Source organism: Nannospalax galili, unplaced genomic scaffold (assembly GCF_000622305.1).
Source record: "Nannospalax galili isolate Female #2095 unplaced genomic scaffold, S.galili_v1.0 scaffold938, whole genome shotgun sequence".
NCBI classification, from domain to species: Eukaryota; Metazoa; Chordata; class Mammalia; order Rodentia; family Spalacidae; genus Nannospalax; species Nannospalax galili.
Genome location: NW_008340652.1, coordinates 147,138 through 164,470, shown reverse-complemented (window position 1 = coordinate 164,470; position 17,333 = coordinate 147,138). Strand labels below are relative to the sequence as shown.

The window sequence follows — 17,333 nt, the reverse complement described above, 5'->3', positions numbered from 1 at the left end:
GAGTCAGATCATTAGGCTCACATTCCACCTAGACCAAGTTGGGGAAAAAAGCAGCCATGAAAGACAGCACTGTTGCTGAATTTCCCTTAAAGGAAGATTCATGACACGCATATAAAATGTGGTCTCTTGCTGTCACAGAGCTATGCAATCCACCATTTTCCTTTTGCCTTGGCTTCCAGGCACACTGAACCAACCTGGCTGTGAACCTGCAGCAGGTCGCTCCCTCACACACTAGAGGACTCTAGTTAAGTTTACCTTATTCTAAGATCCTGTAACCTATCTTTCCTGGTCATCAGATGTCTGTGACTTCATAGACACCTAGTTTTTGTCCTTCTGCCTTGACTGCAAGACTCTTCCTCAACTGTCCTCCAAACCAGGCTCCCTGTCCCTTCTTATTCCAACATCATGCTGCCACTGATTCTCTGGTTAAAGGCAAATAGGACTGTCACTTCCCTGCTTAAAACTACCTGAATGTAAGCCAAGTCCAGGCACAACCTGTCCTGAATGTCTTCTCCCCTTATCTCCTTCCACATCATCCCAGGACCATTCTCAACTGCTCAGAGGCTCCCACATAACAGCCCCTTAGCAGCGTCTGTGCCTTCTTCCTGGGATACCCTTCCCTCCTTTCCTGCTGCTTAACATTACCTATTCTTTAAAAACACTGCTCTGACCTCACCTTGTCCAAGAATTTTCCAGAATCTTCCCCCAAGGGTCTATTAGGCTGCCCCTCCTTCACATTCCCAGTCCTCCACATTTCCAGTACCCCGTGAGTTCCTGTCACCATCTGTATCTGTCTCTTTACAGGTCTGCCTCCCTGTGGACTGTAAGCATGGATCTACTCTGGTGTTCCTGTCATCTCACACAGTTCAGCACCCCAGACCCTGTGTGAGTGTAGGATAGAGAACTGCCTGCACTGTGATGCTACCCACGCCCTGGGGGGGCAGACATACCTGCCTGGGCACCCTCAGAGCATCGTGGCTAGGGTCCCCTGCTCACCAAGAACTGGACGACATCGTCAGGCCTGTGTTTGGCTGACTTGAAGGCAGCCAGCCGGGTCACCACCAGGATCTGGTACTCCACATGGCCAGACATCATCTTGCCCCGCACTTCTTGGTGCTGTGGCACAGTCAAGTCAAGGCCCGTGTGGACATTCTGAACTTGCCTGCAAAGGGAAAGAAGCAAGTGAAGTTCAGGTTCAAGTCAGCAGGCCTGTCCAGAGAAATGCAGGCAGGAGGTCAGTGGGGCCGAGGTGGGACTGAGTCATTCTGCTGTGTCCTTGCCAAATCTGTCCTTACTTTCTGGGAGTTCTGTGTAGACTAAGGGAGGTGCCTGGGTCTGTGAGGAGAGAGGACTGAGGCCCCCCAGGGAATCTGGACAGACATACACCTCCATAGTGAGAGAGAAAGCAGGGGAGTGGCCAGAGTCATGCCAGCTGAGGAACTAGAGTGACGTCCAAGGTGGCAGGCAAACAGTGGCTTCCTCTTCTGGGCACCCCAGAGGACAGACACCCTGCCAGGTACCCTGTGAACATCCTCTCCAGGCTGTGAGCATGCAGGAGCTAACCTATTGCTCTTGGAGAGCTGTGGATGCCCACCAGAGTCCATAGCAAGCTTTTAAGGCTACTCAAGAAGCAGGGGCTGGAAGAAGACATAGGTGCATTCCACATAAGGTGTGCTGCAGGCTATGCAGACAAACCTTCCTCATGCACACACGTCTACCAGGATGCACTGGGCTCTTATCTGCAGTAAGGCCTGCCATACTTTGCCCTTCAGAGCGCAGGTTTGAAGTGGGTCTGGAAGGGGTTCTTGGAGCTTAAACTTACTGGCCTTGTCCTTTCCTCTCTGTAGTTACAATGGATCCATCAAATGACTGCCCCTAGAAGTCCTTCCAGTTGGATCCCTCACATCCCCATACTAGCAAGCCAACCTTGCCACTCACAAAAGGTAGCTGTCATGCTGGAGCAGCCTACCACAAGGATATGCAGAGCGTGTGTGTGTGTGTGTGTGTGTGTGTGTGTGTGTGCATGCCCAGTGACTGCACAGATCTGTACATATGAAGAACAGTCTTGCCCTATGTGAGGTAAGCCACTGAGCACCAATTCTTCCCGCAGGCCCAAGCTGACCTGCTTCTAGGACGTGTCACGGGGAGAGCAGACACACAAGGAAGATGAGATATAAGCTGGCCTACTCCTTTACCAGCGGCCAAATGACTCTGTTCTCTGTCTGAAGCTGAGTAAAGACCATGTGGACAAATGAGATCAGAGGCTAAGGTGTGGGAAGCAGCTGGCACTCCGAAGCAGGTAGAATGTGTGAATCACTCCAACTGCTCAGAGCTGCCTGTAAGACAGGAACAGAGGCCTTGAAGGGGAGTGAGTGCCTTGACTTCGCTCTTAGTTGCTCCAGGGAACACCACGATGCAGCAAAAAAGACACGTGGCATCTTTTCTCTGGGAACATTGCAGAAACAAAGCAGAGGTGACAACATGAACAGCTGGAAGTGACAACATGAACAGCTGTCCACCGTAAGTGGTAGAAAGGTGGGAGGGGACCATGAATCCCCAAATGGAACCTTCCACAGACACAGTTTCCTGGAGGTATCCTACATCTGAGCACACTGAAAACTGAACTCCATACCTCAACCTCCCCTCTGTGGTGTCTGCCTCACCAACTGGGTCCACTGTACAACAGGAATGCCTACATCTCAGGCTTGGGTCCTCTGTACTCACGCCTACGGCTGGGCTGCCTTACAAAGGCCCACTTTTGCAGTTCCTTGCCACCTTTGCCTGCTGGACTCGCACAAATATGCCACCTTGTCTCACCCTGAAATACGTGGCCACTAAGTTCAGGCCTAAGTAGCAGGCCTGGCAACATTACCTTACCCTAGACATGGGGTTCTCAAAGTGTAAGCCCTGGACCAGGATAAACATTACTTGGGAACTTTAGGGAAAGACACAAGCAGGTTACTGAATCAGAAGCCAAGGGGGACACAGCAATGTTCCTGTTAACAAGCCCTTCACGACTCCAATGAACCTGAGCTTTCTCCACTGCCTTCTCTCCCTGGAAAACTTTCTGTAAACAGTCAGACCGTAAGTATTTTAGGCTTCACATGCTATTTTATCTGAGTTGCAATTGCTCAACTGCCTTCAGGCATGAAAGGAAGCAGCTATGAGCAATATCTACACAACTGGGATGTGTTCCCATACAACTGGGATCAAAAAAGGAGTGGTGGGCAGGATTTGGCTCACAGGCATAGTGTGCCTATCTGTGTCCTAAACCAAGCTGCTCAAACTGCAATGTGGCTACCAGTCCATTGGGGATCCTAGTAACATATAGATTTTGATTCACGGGAAACTCCACCTATGGCTAATGCTGTTCTGTGATGATCCAGGGACCAGCCATTGAGAAGACTCGGGGGCCTAAATCCCCCCCTCAGTGAGACACAGGGCCTAAATTTCCCTTCATCAGGAAATGAGCCTACCTGGCCCCACCTCAGCAAGACCGAAATCCTCCCTCTGCAAACCCCAGCATGCTTCCTATTCCAGTCGGAATCACCGGGAGTAGTCTCTTGGCACACTCACCAATGAGCCCCACCCCCCTCACCAGCTGCCCAACTCCTGGGGCTGCAGCAGTGGATCCCGGCTGCCCTTGGCTCTCAGGCACTTCCTGCCTGAACTCCGCTCTCCTTTGCACCCCCAGTGCTCTTTTCTTTCTGGGTCATTCTCATCAGCAGGCAACCACATTCTTCTGTAACTAAAGCTGTCCTGTGACAAGACTTCCTCCTTTCTCTGCTCCTCTCCTCTGCTTTTCAGCAGAGCTTAAAAGAATGGTCTAGATTCATGTCTCCAGTCCCTCTCCTCCTGTTTGACTTTGAACCCATTCCAACTGGCTTGTCGTTAGTTATTATGTAACTAACTACCCATGTCTAGGTCACTCAGGACCTCATGGTGTTAAATGCAAAGATGAAGCCTCACTTCATTCCCACTGTTCACCCTGATCTGGCTCACAGCACCCTCCCCAGGCTCAAAGCATTATATACCATTCTGGGCCAATGGTTCCCCAATTCCTACCTGTAGTCCAGTCTCTTCTTTCCAGGCCAGTCCACCTCTAGTTACCTAGCCACAATCTCCATTTGACTGTAAACCATGCCTTAAAATTAACCTGCCTGAACAAATGCTGATTCCCCTGCCCCACCTGTTCCCCAGAAGGCCTGCCCATCCCAGGATGCAAGCTCAGGACATTAGCCCCACAGCTGGTCTCCATGCCCCCTTTCTCACAGCACCCAACCTATCAGCAAACCTGAAAGTTCATCGTTCAAAATACATCCAGCACCTAAATACCTCAGCCCCTCTTTCCACCAGGCTGTCAATCCACTGCTGCTCCACATGGATTCCAGCCAGTGCCTGAGGAACAGAAGCCAGAGGGTCTCTGTAAACCTACGCACGTGGCCGCTCTATGTTTCCCAATATACTCAAAATGAAAGCCCGTGGCCTTCCTTGCTTGTCCCCTTCTCTGGGGACACTTAGCACTCCAGCCACACTGGCCTTAGGACAGTGGATCCTGCTGTATTCTCTGCTTAGTACCTTTTTCAAGATTTCTTTTAAAATTTATTTTATGTGCATGAGTGTTTTGCCTACATATATGTAAGTGCACCAGTGCCATGCAATGCCTGTGGAAGCCAGAAGAGGGTGTCAGATCCCCTGGAACTGGAGTTACATTATATACCATGTGGGTGCTGGGAACCAAACCTGGATTCTCTGTAAGAGCAGTCAGTGCTCTTAACTGCTGAGCCATCTCTCCAGTCCCCTCAAAATTTCTTTTCCATTTTTTTTTTTCCCTTAGGGAGCTTCTCAAGAGCCTGTTCAGCTGCCAGTCAGTCTATCAGAAAGATGCTCTTGACCACACCGAATAAAATAGCACTCCTATCACTTGACCTCCCTATCACTTTATTTTTCTTCTCTGTATTTACTGTCTCTGTAAGAGCAGTCAGTGCTCTTAACTGCTGAGCCATCTTTCCAGTCCCCTCAAAATTTCTTTTCCATTTTTTTTTTCCCTTAGGGAGCTTCTCAAGAGCCTGTTCAGCTGCCAGTCAGTCTATCAGAAAGATGCTCTTGACCACACCGAATAAAATAGCACTCCTATCACTTGACCTCCCTATCACTTTATTTTTCTTCTCTGTATTTACTGTCCCTGACATAGCCTGTGTTTACCTACTGCTCACCTGTTCCCACCAAAGCTTCGACCATTGTATCCTAGAACTTGGATCAGTACCTGACACACAAGAGGCACCGGACAATACACCTGCTGGTTGGAAGAATGCACAACCCTTGCAAAGGTGTTCCTGTTCTTTGCAGGCAAGCTCCCTGGGTCTGCCTTGACTATCAGCAAGAATGAGAGGGTACAACTCCCCTATGCTCACCAGCAGCAGCACTCTATCCTGTTAACCCCACATGCATGTTGGACGTTGGGAAGCCACATTCCCCTTCCTAGGCACCAGCACCAAAGTCACAGCCACGGTCTGCTTGGTGCAACGACAGAGGTGCTGGCTGCTCAAGTGCTCATACCTGCTGTGGAACCTCCACCTACAGAAAGGGAAACTGAAGGTCCGGGAGAGGAAGCAACTCACAGGGCAGTAGGGCATCTCTTCTGCCAATGCAGATATGGCCTGCAGCCTTGGTCACCATGCCAAGGAGAAGCAGCTTCCAACATCAGGGTTTATGTAAACAGACTTTTCTAGACCTGAAGTCTCAGAAAGTTCAGAGTACAGCTGAAAGTTTAAAACTATGGTTGGGAAACACATTCATTTATAGGATAACTGATATCTCAGCCAGATTTTGTGTAGGGGGAACAAAAGTGGAGGATATGAATGTCCTAGACACGCATCACGTTAGGGTTACTTACAACAAGGGGAAAGAGTAAGACCAAGCCCCTCCCAGCCAATCCAGGCTCTAGCCCCTGATGGGTCCCTCAGGCGTGGCCCTGTGTGGATGCACCCTGCGTCCTCTGCTCTGACCCCTTTGCTGTAATGTCTAAGCTCCCTCCAGAGACAGGGGCCCTACCAGGTTAGCATTCACGCATCTGCAGGAACCCAAGGCAACAGGAACTTACTGGCCCCCACCTCTAAAGCAACAGCCACCCAGGCCCAGGTATCCCTTGCAGGGCAAGCCTGTTTGATTCATCTCGTCCCTGGTGCCTAGAATCGGCCTGACACCCACAGAGCAGAGCAAGCGCTGAAAGGTTTAGGGGACTGGAAAAAATGATCCCCACTCGCTAGTCCCAGTCCTTCTGTTGGGTCTTGGGTGAATTCTTTATCCTCTAGAGGGCCTCAGTTTCCTCCTCGGTAGAACCCGGACTCTGGAGGCGCGCCGCCACTCCCTCCGTGGTGGGCTGCAGCTGGATAACCCACGAGCGCTCAGGGGTGCTGGGACGCACGGGCCGGGGTCGGGCTCACCTGGAGGTGACGAGCACCGCTGGGGACTGCATGTCGGCGGGCGGCGGGCGGCGGGCGGCGGGCCGGTCACGGGACTGGGCAGCGCCGGCGTCCTCGCGTCCCCGCCCCGCCCCGCTCCGGCTTCTCACCGCCTTCCCGCCGCCCCGGCCCTGCCCGCCCCCTGGCGGCCGCGGCCAGCACAGCACAGACTCGATGGCCGCAGGCAGTGAGGGATGTGCTGCACTGCCCTCTCAGGTACCCAGGGCCACTTAGTGAAAGTACTTGGGTTATCTAAATGCTTAGCCGCTAAAGGGACAGGACTCTGCCGGTCCTGTCGCTAGTCCTCAAACTTCTCTCCTGTGGCTAGTTGCAAAAGTACTCTCCGCTCTCACGGAGGGACTTTTCCTTTATGCAGTCCATCAGTCAGTCAACAAGTATCTTCCACACTTGGTTTCTGGCCCTTTGGACTGGGCGGCCTGGGGCGGGGGGTGCTCAGTGAAGACAACAATCCCCAACGTCAGGTGCTAGGGCCTCCAGCCTCCCTTCCCCATCCTCTCCCTGAGATTGCCTGTCCTTTCCACTGCCCTCTCTGCCACCTGGCAGGCACTCTGCCACAGAGGAGCTTCCAGGAGCCACTTCCTGGTGGATGACAGCCTGAAAAGTGGCCTTTTGTCTGGCTTGCTTCTGATGGCAACGAGGAGGTCTTGGGTGTTTTCCTGGGCATGTGGCCTGCTGAATGGACTCACTGGAAGCAGACTCATCTCTCCACCTGATGAGAATTAGATGTGGTGTTACCTGCCATTGGCTGACTCCTAGGAGTGGCCTAAGAGAGAATGGCTGGGTCTGAAACCAGGGCCAGATGACAGGTACAAACTGCAGCCCCTGTCCCATTGCTCTGCACACGAACAGCCCCATGACAGAGTCACAGATGCTGGGCCACACTAGAATCACCTAGGGTTCTATCAAGCTTCTCATTGTCAGCTTTATTATTATTGATAGTGTGTGCACTCGTGTGTGTGTGTGTGTGTGTGTGTGTGTGTGTGTGTATACCACAGCACCCATGTGGAGGTCAGAGGACAACTCTGTGGAGTTGGTTCTCTCCTTCCGTGTTGATGTGGGTTATAGGGATGGAACTCAGGTCATCAGGCTTGCGTGGCAAATGCTTTTAGCTGCTTAGCTATCCTGACAGCTCTGCAGCAATGTTCCCCAGGCTGCCCCCACCCCAATCATTATTCCTTATGCTCCAGTGAGGAAATTCCACAGTAATAAAGAGTTTGGAAGGTGACTTTTCAAAATTTGTGTTCTGAATAAATGCTTACATTCATGTGCCTCATTGGCAGTGTTTGTGATTTGTCTTGTGACAAGATGACAATAATAGAGATTTTTAATCTAAATTTTATTTATTATTATTATGTGTGTGTGTGTGTGTGTGTGTGTGTGTGTGTGTGTGTGTAGGGGTGCGATTGCCATGGCATGTGTGGCAGTCAGAGGACAACTGTTGGAGTTGTTTCTTTTCCTGCACTACCGTGGATTCCTGGGGAGGGAGGAACACACTCAGGTCATCAGGCTTGTGTGGAAGCTGCTTTTACCCACTGAACCATCCCAAAAGCCCCCAAATAGAGATTTTAATGCAGCCTCCCCTCCCCTTCCTTTACCTCCTATTCCATCCCCTCTTTCCCTTCTCTTTCCACTTATCCCCTCCCCTCGTCTTCCCTCCCCTTGCAGATAGCAGTAGAATCAGAAAGGGCTTTGTAAGGAGCAAAGTCCTGGAGAAAGAAGAATCGGGGGACTGGAGTAAGAGGAACATTGTGTAGAAGCTCCAGAGACAAGGATAGACTCAGGAATAATAATAATAAGAAGAGCCAAGCAGGGCCAGGTATACGGTACTTGGTGCTCTGTACTGACCCAGAGGCCAATACCAGCCATCAAGGAGCTGTGCATAAGGAATGGCCTGACCAGTGAAGCTGAGGACAGTGGCAGGAAGATGTGCAGAACTGCAGAGCAATCCAGCTAGGGACAATGGTGGTATAGCCTAAAGTGAAGGCCACCCAGGTGTAGAATAGGGGGGCAGGTTTGAGAACCCCGTGAGATGGGGAATTACATGAACACAGCCAGAGGAGTTAAGATGCTGCTATGGGGCCAGATATGTGCCTTAGTTGGCAGAGAGCTTGGCCTAGTATTCATGAAGGCCTGGATTCCATGTCCAGGAACACATAGACCCAGCATGGTGGTACATGCCTGCAATCCCAGCATTCAGGAGGCTGGAAGCAGGGGAATCAGAAATTCAAAGTTATCTTCCATTCCACAGGGAGTTTGAGGCTAGGCCAGCCTGGGATACATGAGACCTTATCTCAAAAATAAAATGAAAAAAATTTTTTTAAAGATGCTGCTATGGTTTGTCTCCTGGAACTGGCTGGACAGTGTCTCCTGTGAGTGTCTGAACAGTATCCTCTGTGGGTAGGCACTGAGAGAAGTCCTGCTGTGCTAAAATGATGAGTTCATTTTGGAGAAGAGATCTTTCAGGACCTGAGATGTGGACACCATTGGGTCTATGGCTTGGGACCTGGGGACTCTGGACACTCAGAGTGGGGTGCTGGGTAGAAAGGAGACTGTTAAAGCTGAGGCTCTGGGTGAGGACCCTTCCATCTCATGAGTCCCTGGAGAGATAGCTTTGGGAGAGACTGGAAAAGCAGAGCCAATGGTGGGCTTCCCATCCCAACAGAGCCTGGTTGCTAGCATGCCTGCCACCAGTGCCATATGGGCAAATGAGCTGGCCTCCCGCTTGCCCTGGGCTTGTCCTGTGCACTACAGGGAACTCAGCACACCTGGTGCCTGCCAAAAGTCTACCACTGGCATCCCCTGAAAATGACCTGATTCCCTGATAGCAATTCCGTTTTCTGCCTCTGTGGGTCCCTCAGGCTCCAGTGTATAATTTTGTACAATGCTTGGAATGTGGGATCTAAATCTGATATTCTCTGCTTCCTGCTTGCCTCCATGGCTGAGGTGGTGGTAACACAAACCACATTGCACAAGACTTTCCTCTCTCCCACCCCACCCTGGGAGGACTACTTGAAGTGCATCTCCACCAGAGGGCATCTGGGAGTAGCAGGCCTCCAGGGCAGTACCTTAGGTCAGAGACACTCAGATTGTAGGAGGAGGTCTTTACTCTTGAGATCCAATGGAACGTGAACTGCTGTACCAGCCCTGAACCCTTTCTCCAGACTTCTTGTGGTAGTGTCTAAGTCTTACTAAGTGGGGTTTCCTCCAGTGGATTCCTTATAGGTATAGTAGTTATATGATATCTAATATTAAAAATTACTCCCTGGGAGGTGGCAGAGATTGAAGAAGAGAAAGAGAAGAGACAAAGTGTGTTCTAGCAGTGGTAGGTACAAATCCATGGTGCCCCAAGAGAGCCAGGGCATGCTTCGGAAGTAGACAGGAGGGCATGGTGAGTCACTTAGAGGAGTAAGTCAAGGCCATCAGCCTTGCACTAGGAGGGTCTCATGGGCTATCCAAAAGAGTTCACATTTCATTATGAAGAAGGAAAGATGGAATCACAGGAACAATGGGAAAAGCATGTTTACAGAAGGGGGCAGACACGATCAGCCATGCTGAATATTGCTGAATGACTCAGAGGATAAGCAGGTGTCAGAGAAAGCCAGACAGGATAGACGTCAGTAAAAACAGATTTCATTCAGGACTCAGCAGTGGTGGATAGACAGACTAGAATAGAGGATAGAATGGGCAAGGGTGTGTGTGACTCAGTGTTAAACACAGTATGGCAAGTTGGGATTTAGAGCCAAGGAGCCTGAGCCTAGTGCGGGCCATGGACAGAAAACAGTTAAGAAGAAATGTCAGGAGTAAGGAGGAGTCTGGCTGAACTGACTCAACAAGAGTCTTTTTAAGCAGACACAGGGCAGAAGATAAGGAACCTCATCAGACGTAGAGAGTGATCAGACATGGAGGGTGAGCCTCTTGCTATGCTGACCGAGCAAGGACTTACAGGGAGCTACACAGATGGGTCTAAGAGAAGGTTCTGGAATGTCTTAAACTTTGGTGAAACTAAGAATCTTTGTCAGAAAGTCTTCCATGGCTTTGAGGATGGTGGGTGGACCACAAGGAGCTGGAGGTGAGGAGGTGGTGAGGCCCCTACTTCCTGAAGTTGGGTCCTGAAGCAGAGGATCTAGGACTTTGTTATAAAGAAAGAATTCATGATTCTAGTAGAAAAGCTAGAAAACAGATTTTTAAAAAAGCAACAAAAATCACTTCTTGTTCTATACCAGACAGGACTGCCAACAACAGAGGAGAATCCACAGGAGCATTCTGTTGGGGAGCATGACTTTGGGGAACACCTTGCTGGACAGCCCATCACTGGAGGACCCAAGACATCAATGTCTTCTGTCATGGGCAATGCTGAGTCTGATCATGTGGTTAAAATCAATTCTGTGTTTAGAATTTTTAAAAACCCACTTATTTATTGTTATTTTATGTGTATGGGTGCTTTGCCTACATGTATGTAAGTGTGCCAGGTACATGCAGTGACTGAGGAGGCCAGAAGAGCGTGTCAGATCCCCTAGAATTGGAGTTACGGACAGTTGTTAGTCTCCATGTGGGTGCTTGGAACTGAACCAGGGTCCTCTGCAAGAGCAGCCAGTGCTCTTAGCTACTGAACCATCTCTCCAGCCCTATGTATTTAGAATTTTTTAAATGCACATTTTGAGATTTTTTTTTTAAAAGGAGCTCCAGCTATGGACATAACCCTTCATGGTTTTGACAAGGTAATTACACTTAGAAAAATATCCCTTACCCAAGCTATGCCAATATTCATACAGTCTATCTAAATATGCTTATTGTGTTTTCATTTTCTGAAATCATTTGATTCACCAGAAATTTGGGCTTATTTCATTTTTACCATAAATATTTATCAAGCATCCAGTGTCACTCATGGGTAGCTTTTACTGGCAATGCACCCTTCTGTCACTTGAGTTGTCACCTTCGTTATATTCTACGGGCATCCAAACCTCATCATTAGCTTCTGAATTGCTGCTTCTGTCTTTGCCAGTTCTGTTTCCAATACTAGGTATGTGGGAAGATTTTTTTTGTGGGGAAGGGGGACAGGGTCTCCCTGTATCCCCAGCTGGCCTGGAACTCACTATGTAGACCAGGCTTGCCTTGATCTCACAGAGATCCGCTGGTCTCTGCCTCCTGAGTGCTGGGACTAAAGGCATGTGCCACCACGCCTGACTGGAAGAATTAATCTTGATATCAGATAATGAAGACCTACAAGGAGTGTTTTCTGTTTCATCATAAAAATATGAGGGAAACAGAAAGAAGAGAGCAGGATTACTGAGGATGGCAAGACAGTGGCAAACACACAACAGACACAGTGACAGGTGGACAGACACACGTCACCTCTCAGTGTGGCTTTACCTTTGCTGTGGTCCCTTGAGAATACATCCTTTCCCTACTCTCTCCTCTGTCCACCCAGGTTTTGGGCATTATGCATCATGGAGTCCTGTTACATATACAAATGTAACTCAATGTCATTACTGGAGAGGGAGCAGCAGTCCACAGTAAGGGTGATCAGTTTATTTTTGTCATTGATGTATTTAATGCCATCCTGGTCATTTCCTCAAGTTTTTTTTTAATCCATATGTTTACTTTCACGTATGCAAGTATATCTATAAATTGAATTGCTGCAAGTGAAGTGCAGGTCAAAGGATTTCCTTCATTAAAATGTTGATGCTGGGGCTGGAGAGATGGCTCGGCAGTTAACAGCACTGGCTGCTCCTGCAGAGGACACACATAACATAAAAATAAATGTAATATTTTTTAAAAGATTTATTAAATGTTGATGCTGTCAAGGCTGAGGATATGGCTCAGTTCATAAAGCGCTTGATGTATAAGCATGAGGACCTGAGTTTGGATCCCCAAAACCCATATAAAAGCTGGGTGTGTCAGCATGCTTTGAACCATAGGGCTGGGGTACAGGTTTAGGGTGGAGACAGGCAGATCTTAGGGACTTCTGGCCAGCAAGTGTAGACAAATTAGTGAGCTCCACACTCAGTGAGAGACCGTGTCTCAAAAATAAGGTAGAGAAGCAATTGAAGAAGACATCTCAACATCAACTTCTGGTCTCCTCCACATGTACCCAGGTGAGCACACCTGCACATTTTCTTCTAGGAAATGGAAGCTGTATGGGGATCTTTACTGACTTCTAGATTCACCTTACCATATCAGGAGAAGCACTGAACTTGAGTTCTGTAGCTCTTTTTCCACATCAGGAATAGTCTGGGAGAACAGAATACAGTTGGATGGTTGCCCTGTGTTGGGTAGGAGTGGGATTAGATGTTTAGGAAATGGGAAATGTGTGGGGATTGCTGTGGCCAGGATGGAGTAGGTATACTATCCTCTGTGGGGAAGCCTCAGGGAGGCCCTTTGGCAGACATATCTCCCAGAGGCTTTTACTACATGGGCCAGAGATCTTCATAACTTGCCAATTTAATGAGCTCTGTTGTGGGAACCAGGAAAACCCTGGGTCCCAATTGGCTATGATGTTTAATCTGAGACAGAGAAACCTACCTTCTGGTGCCTAAAAGGTCTTACTGATTTTTCATCTTGGATGTCCACAAAAGTCTCCTAGGAAAACGAGGACACACAAGTACAGAACATTGAGACAACTGACATTCTAGAGAAGTGTTGCCAGGGCTGTGGCCACCCAGAGGCCAGGCCAGTCAGATTCCTTAGCCTTTCTATAGATTAACCAGATTGAACCAAGCAGCCAAGGGCCTTCATTGAATGAGCCAGGCCCCGTGGCAAGGACTATCCCTATTCTTTGGCACCCTTTCCTGAGGTAGGCCTAGGCATCACTGTTCCACTTAAAGAGACAGAGAATGTCAGACTTTGGTTTTTTTTTTTTTTTTTTTTTTTTTTTTATGTTTTGAGAGACAACATCTCATTATGTGGCTAAGAATGGCTGAAAACTCAAAATCACCTTGCCTCCTGAGTGTAGGGATTTTGGACAGGAGTTAACTCCATCAAGGTCAGAAGGTAATCCACAATGCAGCTGGTTTGAAAGTCAGGTTCTCAACATGTCCCATACTACAGTGTTTTTCTTGACCTCACTGGAGGAGTGTAGTCATCTGATCCGCTGGAACACCTCACAAAAGATAAGCTAATTCCTTAAAAAAAAAAAAAAAAAATCAATACTGGGCCTTGCTTTTGAGTGTTGGCCAACCACATGCTGTTTCATATTGCAACCAGCAGATGGCAGCATTCACCAGTCCGCCGGCCATTTGTCCCAAATCTACACACAAATGTCCCCCTGTGGAAGACCTCTGGGAAAGAAGCTACCCTTGTGTCTTCCACACTGCCTCTCCTCTTTTCTCCTCCCCTACCTGTTGGTCTGGGCCACAGAGCAGGCCACACCCAGAGGCCTGGGGCCAAGGCATTGAGGACCCCAGTGTGAATGCCAGAGCTGTTGCTGAGGGTAACCTGGACAGCCTAGTAACAGGTTGAACAGGGGAAATTCCTGGAGCTTGAGGAAGTCCTGCCCTGGCCATATACCAACGCTGAGCTAGTGCCTGCTAGCTTCTGAAGTCGCAGGTCTTTCTGGGAGAAACACTTGCAGCTTCTAGGGGCTGAGTGGAGGGACCAGCATCATCAGAAGTAGAAAAGACAAAGGCAGTAGATGCCTCTGTGGGATATGGGATGTTCACTTCTCCTCCCATCTCTCTTCTAGAAGACTTAACCCAGTACTCTGCTCTGCCTCTCTCTCTCTCTCTCTCTCTCTCTCTCTCTCTGCTCTGGGTCAGAGGTCAGAGATCATGGTGGGTCCAGACTGAGGACATACTCCTGGTTCTACCCTCACTGTCCCTCTGCCTTTCACTGGCCTTCCATGGACATTTGATTGGCTGCGTCATTATAGGGGGCAGGAGGTAAAGCCAGGAAGTGTCAGAGACTTGCAGCCAGAGCTTAGAGGTACAGTTTGAATTCAGGTCTCTTGACTTTATGAAGCAAACATTTCATGTTTTAAGTTGGTGTGTGACTGCAGGCACCCCTTGTCCCCAACCCTCATCCCACTTCACCCACAGGTTTCCTGAATAGACCAGAACTGAGATCCTCTGGACTGCAGTGGACAGCAAAGGGCACTTAGGTCCCAGATGGCTGAGATGTCACATGGCAGACTGCAGGTATGGGGACTTGGCTTCCTCATGTTGACAATGTGGGATGCATAGCAGGTCATATCTAAAGGACCTCTAGATATGGGATGTGGCAGGAGGCCCTGCAAGATGGGGCAGAATGTAGGCAGCTGGGACTGCTTCAAGTTCTGGTACCCAAGGCCACCACAGCACAGCTTGTGGTAGGATACAAGACCAACTTAAAATGGCACAATCCCAATTGACCGGCAAAGTCCCTACAGCAAAGATGTCTTTGAGAGACATGGCTGTCTCAGGTGCAGTCCACAGAGCTGCTTCCTATTCAATTGTGGGAAGGCTGCCTGGATAGAGCTCCTGTCTCTGCAGGTACACAAACACAGCCTGGGCAGCAATTTGTTATGATTCAGGCACGGGATGGAAAGTTGATCTAAATAACTGAGGAGGTTCTGTTAGACCCTGAGATTCCTTGACTGAAGCAGGGACTAGGTACTCAAAGAAAGTCAATAGCTTCTGCAAGGGGTGGGCAAAGAAATGCTCCTGAGTAGGATCACTTGCAGGTGATGCTGTGAGACCTACACCTCCTGACTGTGCCAGGGGCTGGTTGTCACAGAGATGAGGAGCAAAAGTGAAGATTTCTTGCCCTGCTTTGGTCTCTACCATCTCTGAACTCTGTTCCTCCCACCTACCCCTGGGATGTTGTAGCAGCTTTCCAGTGAGTGCTAGGGTAACACTGAGAACCAAAGTTTCCATCCACAGAGCACAGCTTCAAGATCTACTGAGCATGCTGGTGCTCTGCTGTCCAGCCAGCAGCCAAAGGCTCCCTGCATCCAAGATAAAATCCCCATGCTTGCCAGGGCCAGGTTTGGAGTTGTGGGCCCAATAGGGGCCACCTACTCACCAGGAGCTATATAAAATGAAGAATGGATGGTGGGAGAATCTCCTCGCTTCCCTTTCCTTTATCCTCTGCATCATCACTGCAGACAGATGCTTATTCATGGGCTTGGAAGCCCTGGGCCTTAGAGACCTGGAGAATCAGCAAGCCCTGATGCTGATTCTACAGATTACTTCCTGGAGGGGGTGAATTCCCAGCTGACAGCAGCCTTAAGAAAGGATTCTCTCATAATCTTCACCTGAACCTGAGAGTCCCTTTCTCTGCTGAAAAGCTTCCAGGGAGACAGAGAGTGAGTTAGCACAACAAAGCCCCTCACAGTCCCATCTCCTTGGGGTCGTGCAAGCCAAGAGCTGGTCCAAGACAGCTGGGTATTCCAGGCTGTGCTACTTACCAGGTGACCTGGCAAGATATTGACTCAACTTTCTAGAAAATGAGTGCTACTAATCCCTACCACACAGGATAGAGCAGTAGTGAGGAGGATGGGATGGGATGGGATATGCAAAGCAATGGGAAGGTAACAAGTGGCTAGAATCATCACTTAAGCAGAAAGGAGAAGGAGCCAGGCATGACCCCCAGCAACCCATGCATCTCTCTTCTCTGGACTCTGTGCCAGTGTGTGTTCTTGCTGATCAAAAAGACCTCCAGCCTTGGTTTTCTGTCACAGTACTTAGAACCTCCTGACAATATCCTGGGCACTTGCGTGTCACTTACTGTTCATTGTTTCTTCTGCCTGCCCTGCCTCTCCATGGGTTTGTCCTGTGCATTGCTACATTCATAACACAGAAGTGTGCCTGGCAATAAGAAGTTACTTACAAAAAGGAACGAATGGAGGGATGGATGGGCAAATGAATGAATTCATGGTTGCCCTGCGTCCAGACAAAGAGGCACAGGTGGAGAGGTTACATCTTGGTTTATGTATAGCTGGTGGATTGTGGTGAGCCTCCAAAGCCTTCCAATCTCCCTCAAAGCCTTCCAGTAAATACATAGAACCCATTACTCTGCTGTGCTGTTGGCAGTCAGAACAGCCTAGAAAGGAGGACAAAATGATTGAGCATCCTCTGTGCCAAACTTATCCTAGCTACACACAAAAATCACAATGAGGAAATTCAGTCTCAAAGAAGCTGTGTGGCTTACTTGCACAGACTGCAGGAAGGATCACCAACCAACCCATCCTTACTTCCTGAGCCCCAAGAAAGCCTAGTGGTAGGGTAGTCAAGAAACATTTGTGATCTACTATGCCAAGGATGTATCAGGTTCCCTCCACTCTCCACTATATATACCTGGGAAAACTGAAACCAAGACAAGTCCAGAGACTTGCTGTTAGTGGTCAGAGCCGGATCTAGAGCAGTACTATGACCTTAACGCAGGGTTCCCAGGTATTTTCCTAACATAGTTGAATTGACTTGTGAAGCATCCAAAGACTGGGCATCAATGGCTGTTGCAGAAATAAGGCCAGCAAGGCAGCAGGACCTAGTATCCCTCTGAGCAGAGAGATCCTTGGCTGGCCAATGTATGTAGGGGTGGATAGGTAGGGTAGGGGATGGGTAGGGTAGGTGGATAAGTGGAGATGGGGTGGATAGGTAGATAGCCACAGCCACTTTGTATTTGCACCAAAAGAGGGAAACACATGACTTTTCCACCTCTTCAATCTGGGTACCAAAGGCAGGGTATCATCCCACTTGCCTGTCATCCTAGCAGGAGCAGGAAGATTCTGAGTGCCCCAGGGATGTGCTTTTGGGCCACAGTGCTCAGCTAACTTTAGCCTTTCTCCTATCTGATGGGCCCCGGACACCAAGTACTGGCTCTGGATAGGACTTTCCCTCCAGCTCCCAAACTTCCCAAGGCCTAGACTGAGCC

At 49.2% G+C, this 17,333-nt stretch overlaps 1 protein-coding gene across 1 annotated transcript in view; it reads right to left on the bottom strand.

Annotated features, from left to right (window-relative positions):
• Hs1bp3 (HCLS1 binding protein 3) overlaps positions 1 to 6,543 on the bottom strand; it is a 32,771-nt gene extending 26,228 nt beyond the window's left edge. Inside the window, exons 1-2 of the mRNA XM_008835747.3 lie at positions 6,447 to 6,543; positions 997 to 1,162 (exon numbers count right to left, since the gene is read on the bottom strand). Coding sequence (XP_008833969.1) covers positions 997 to 1,162; positions 6,447 to 6,478 — 198 coding nt within the window. The 5' untranslated portion in view covers positions 6,479 to 6,543. The remainder of the gene's footprint in view (positions 1 to 996; positions 1,163 to 6,446) is intronic.
• Positions 6,544 to 17,333: the final 10,790 nt, after the last annotated feature.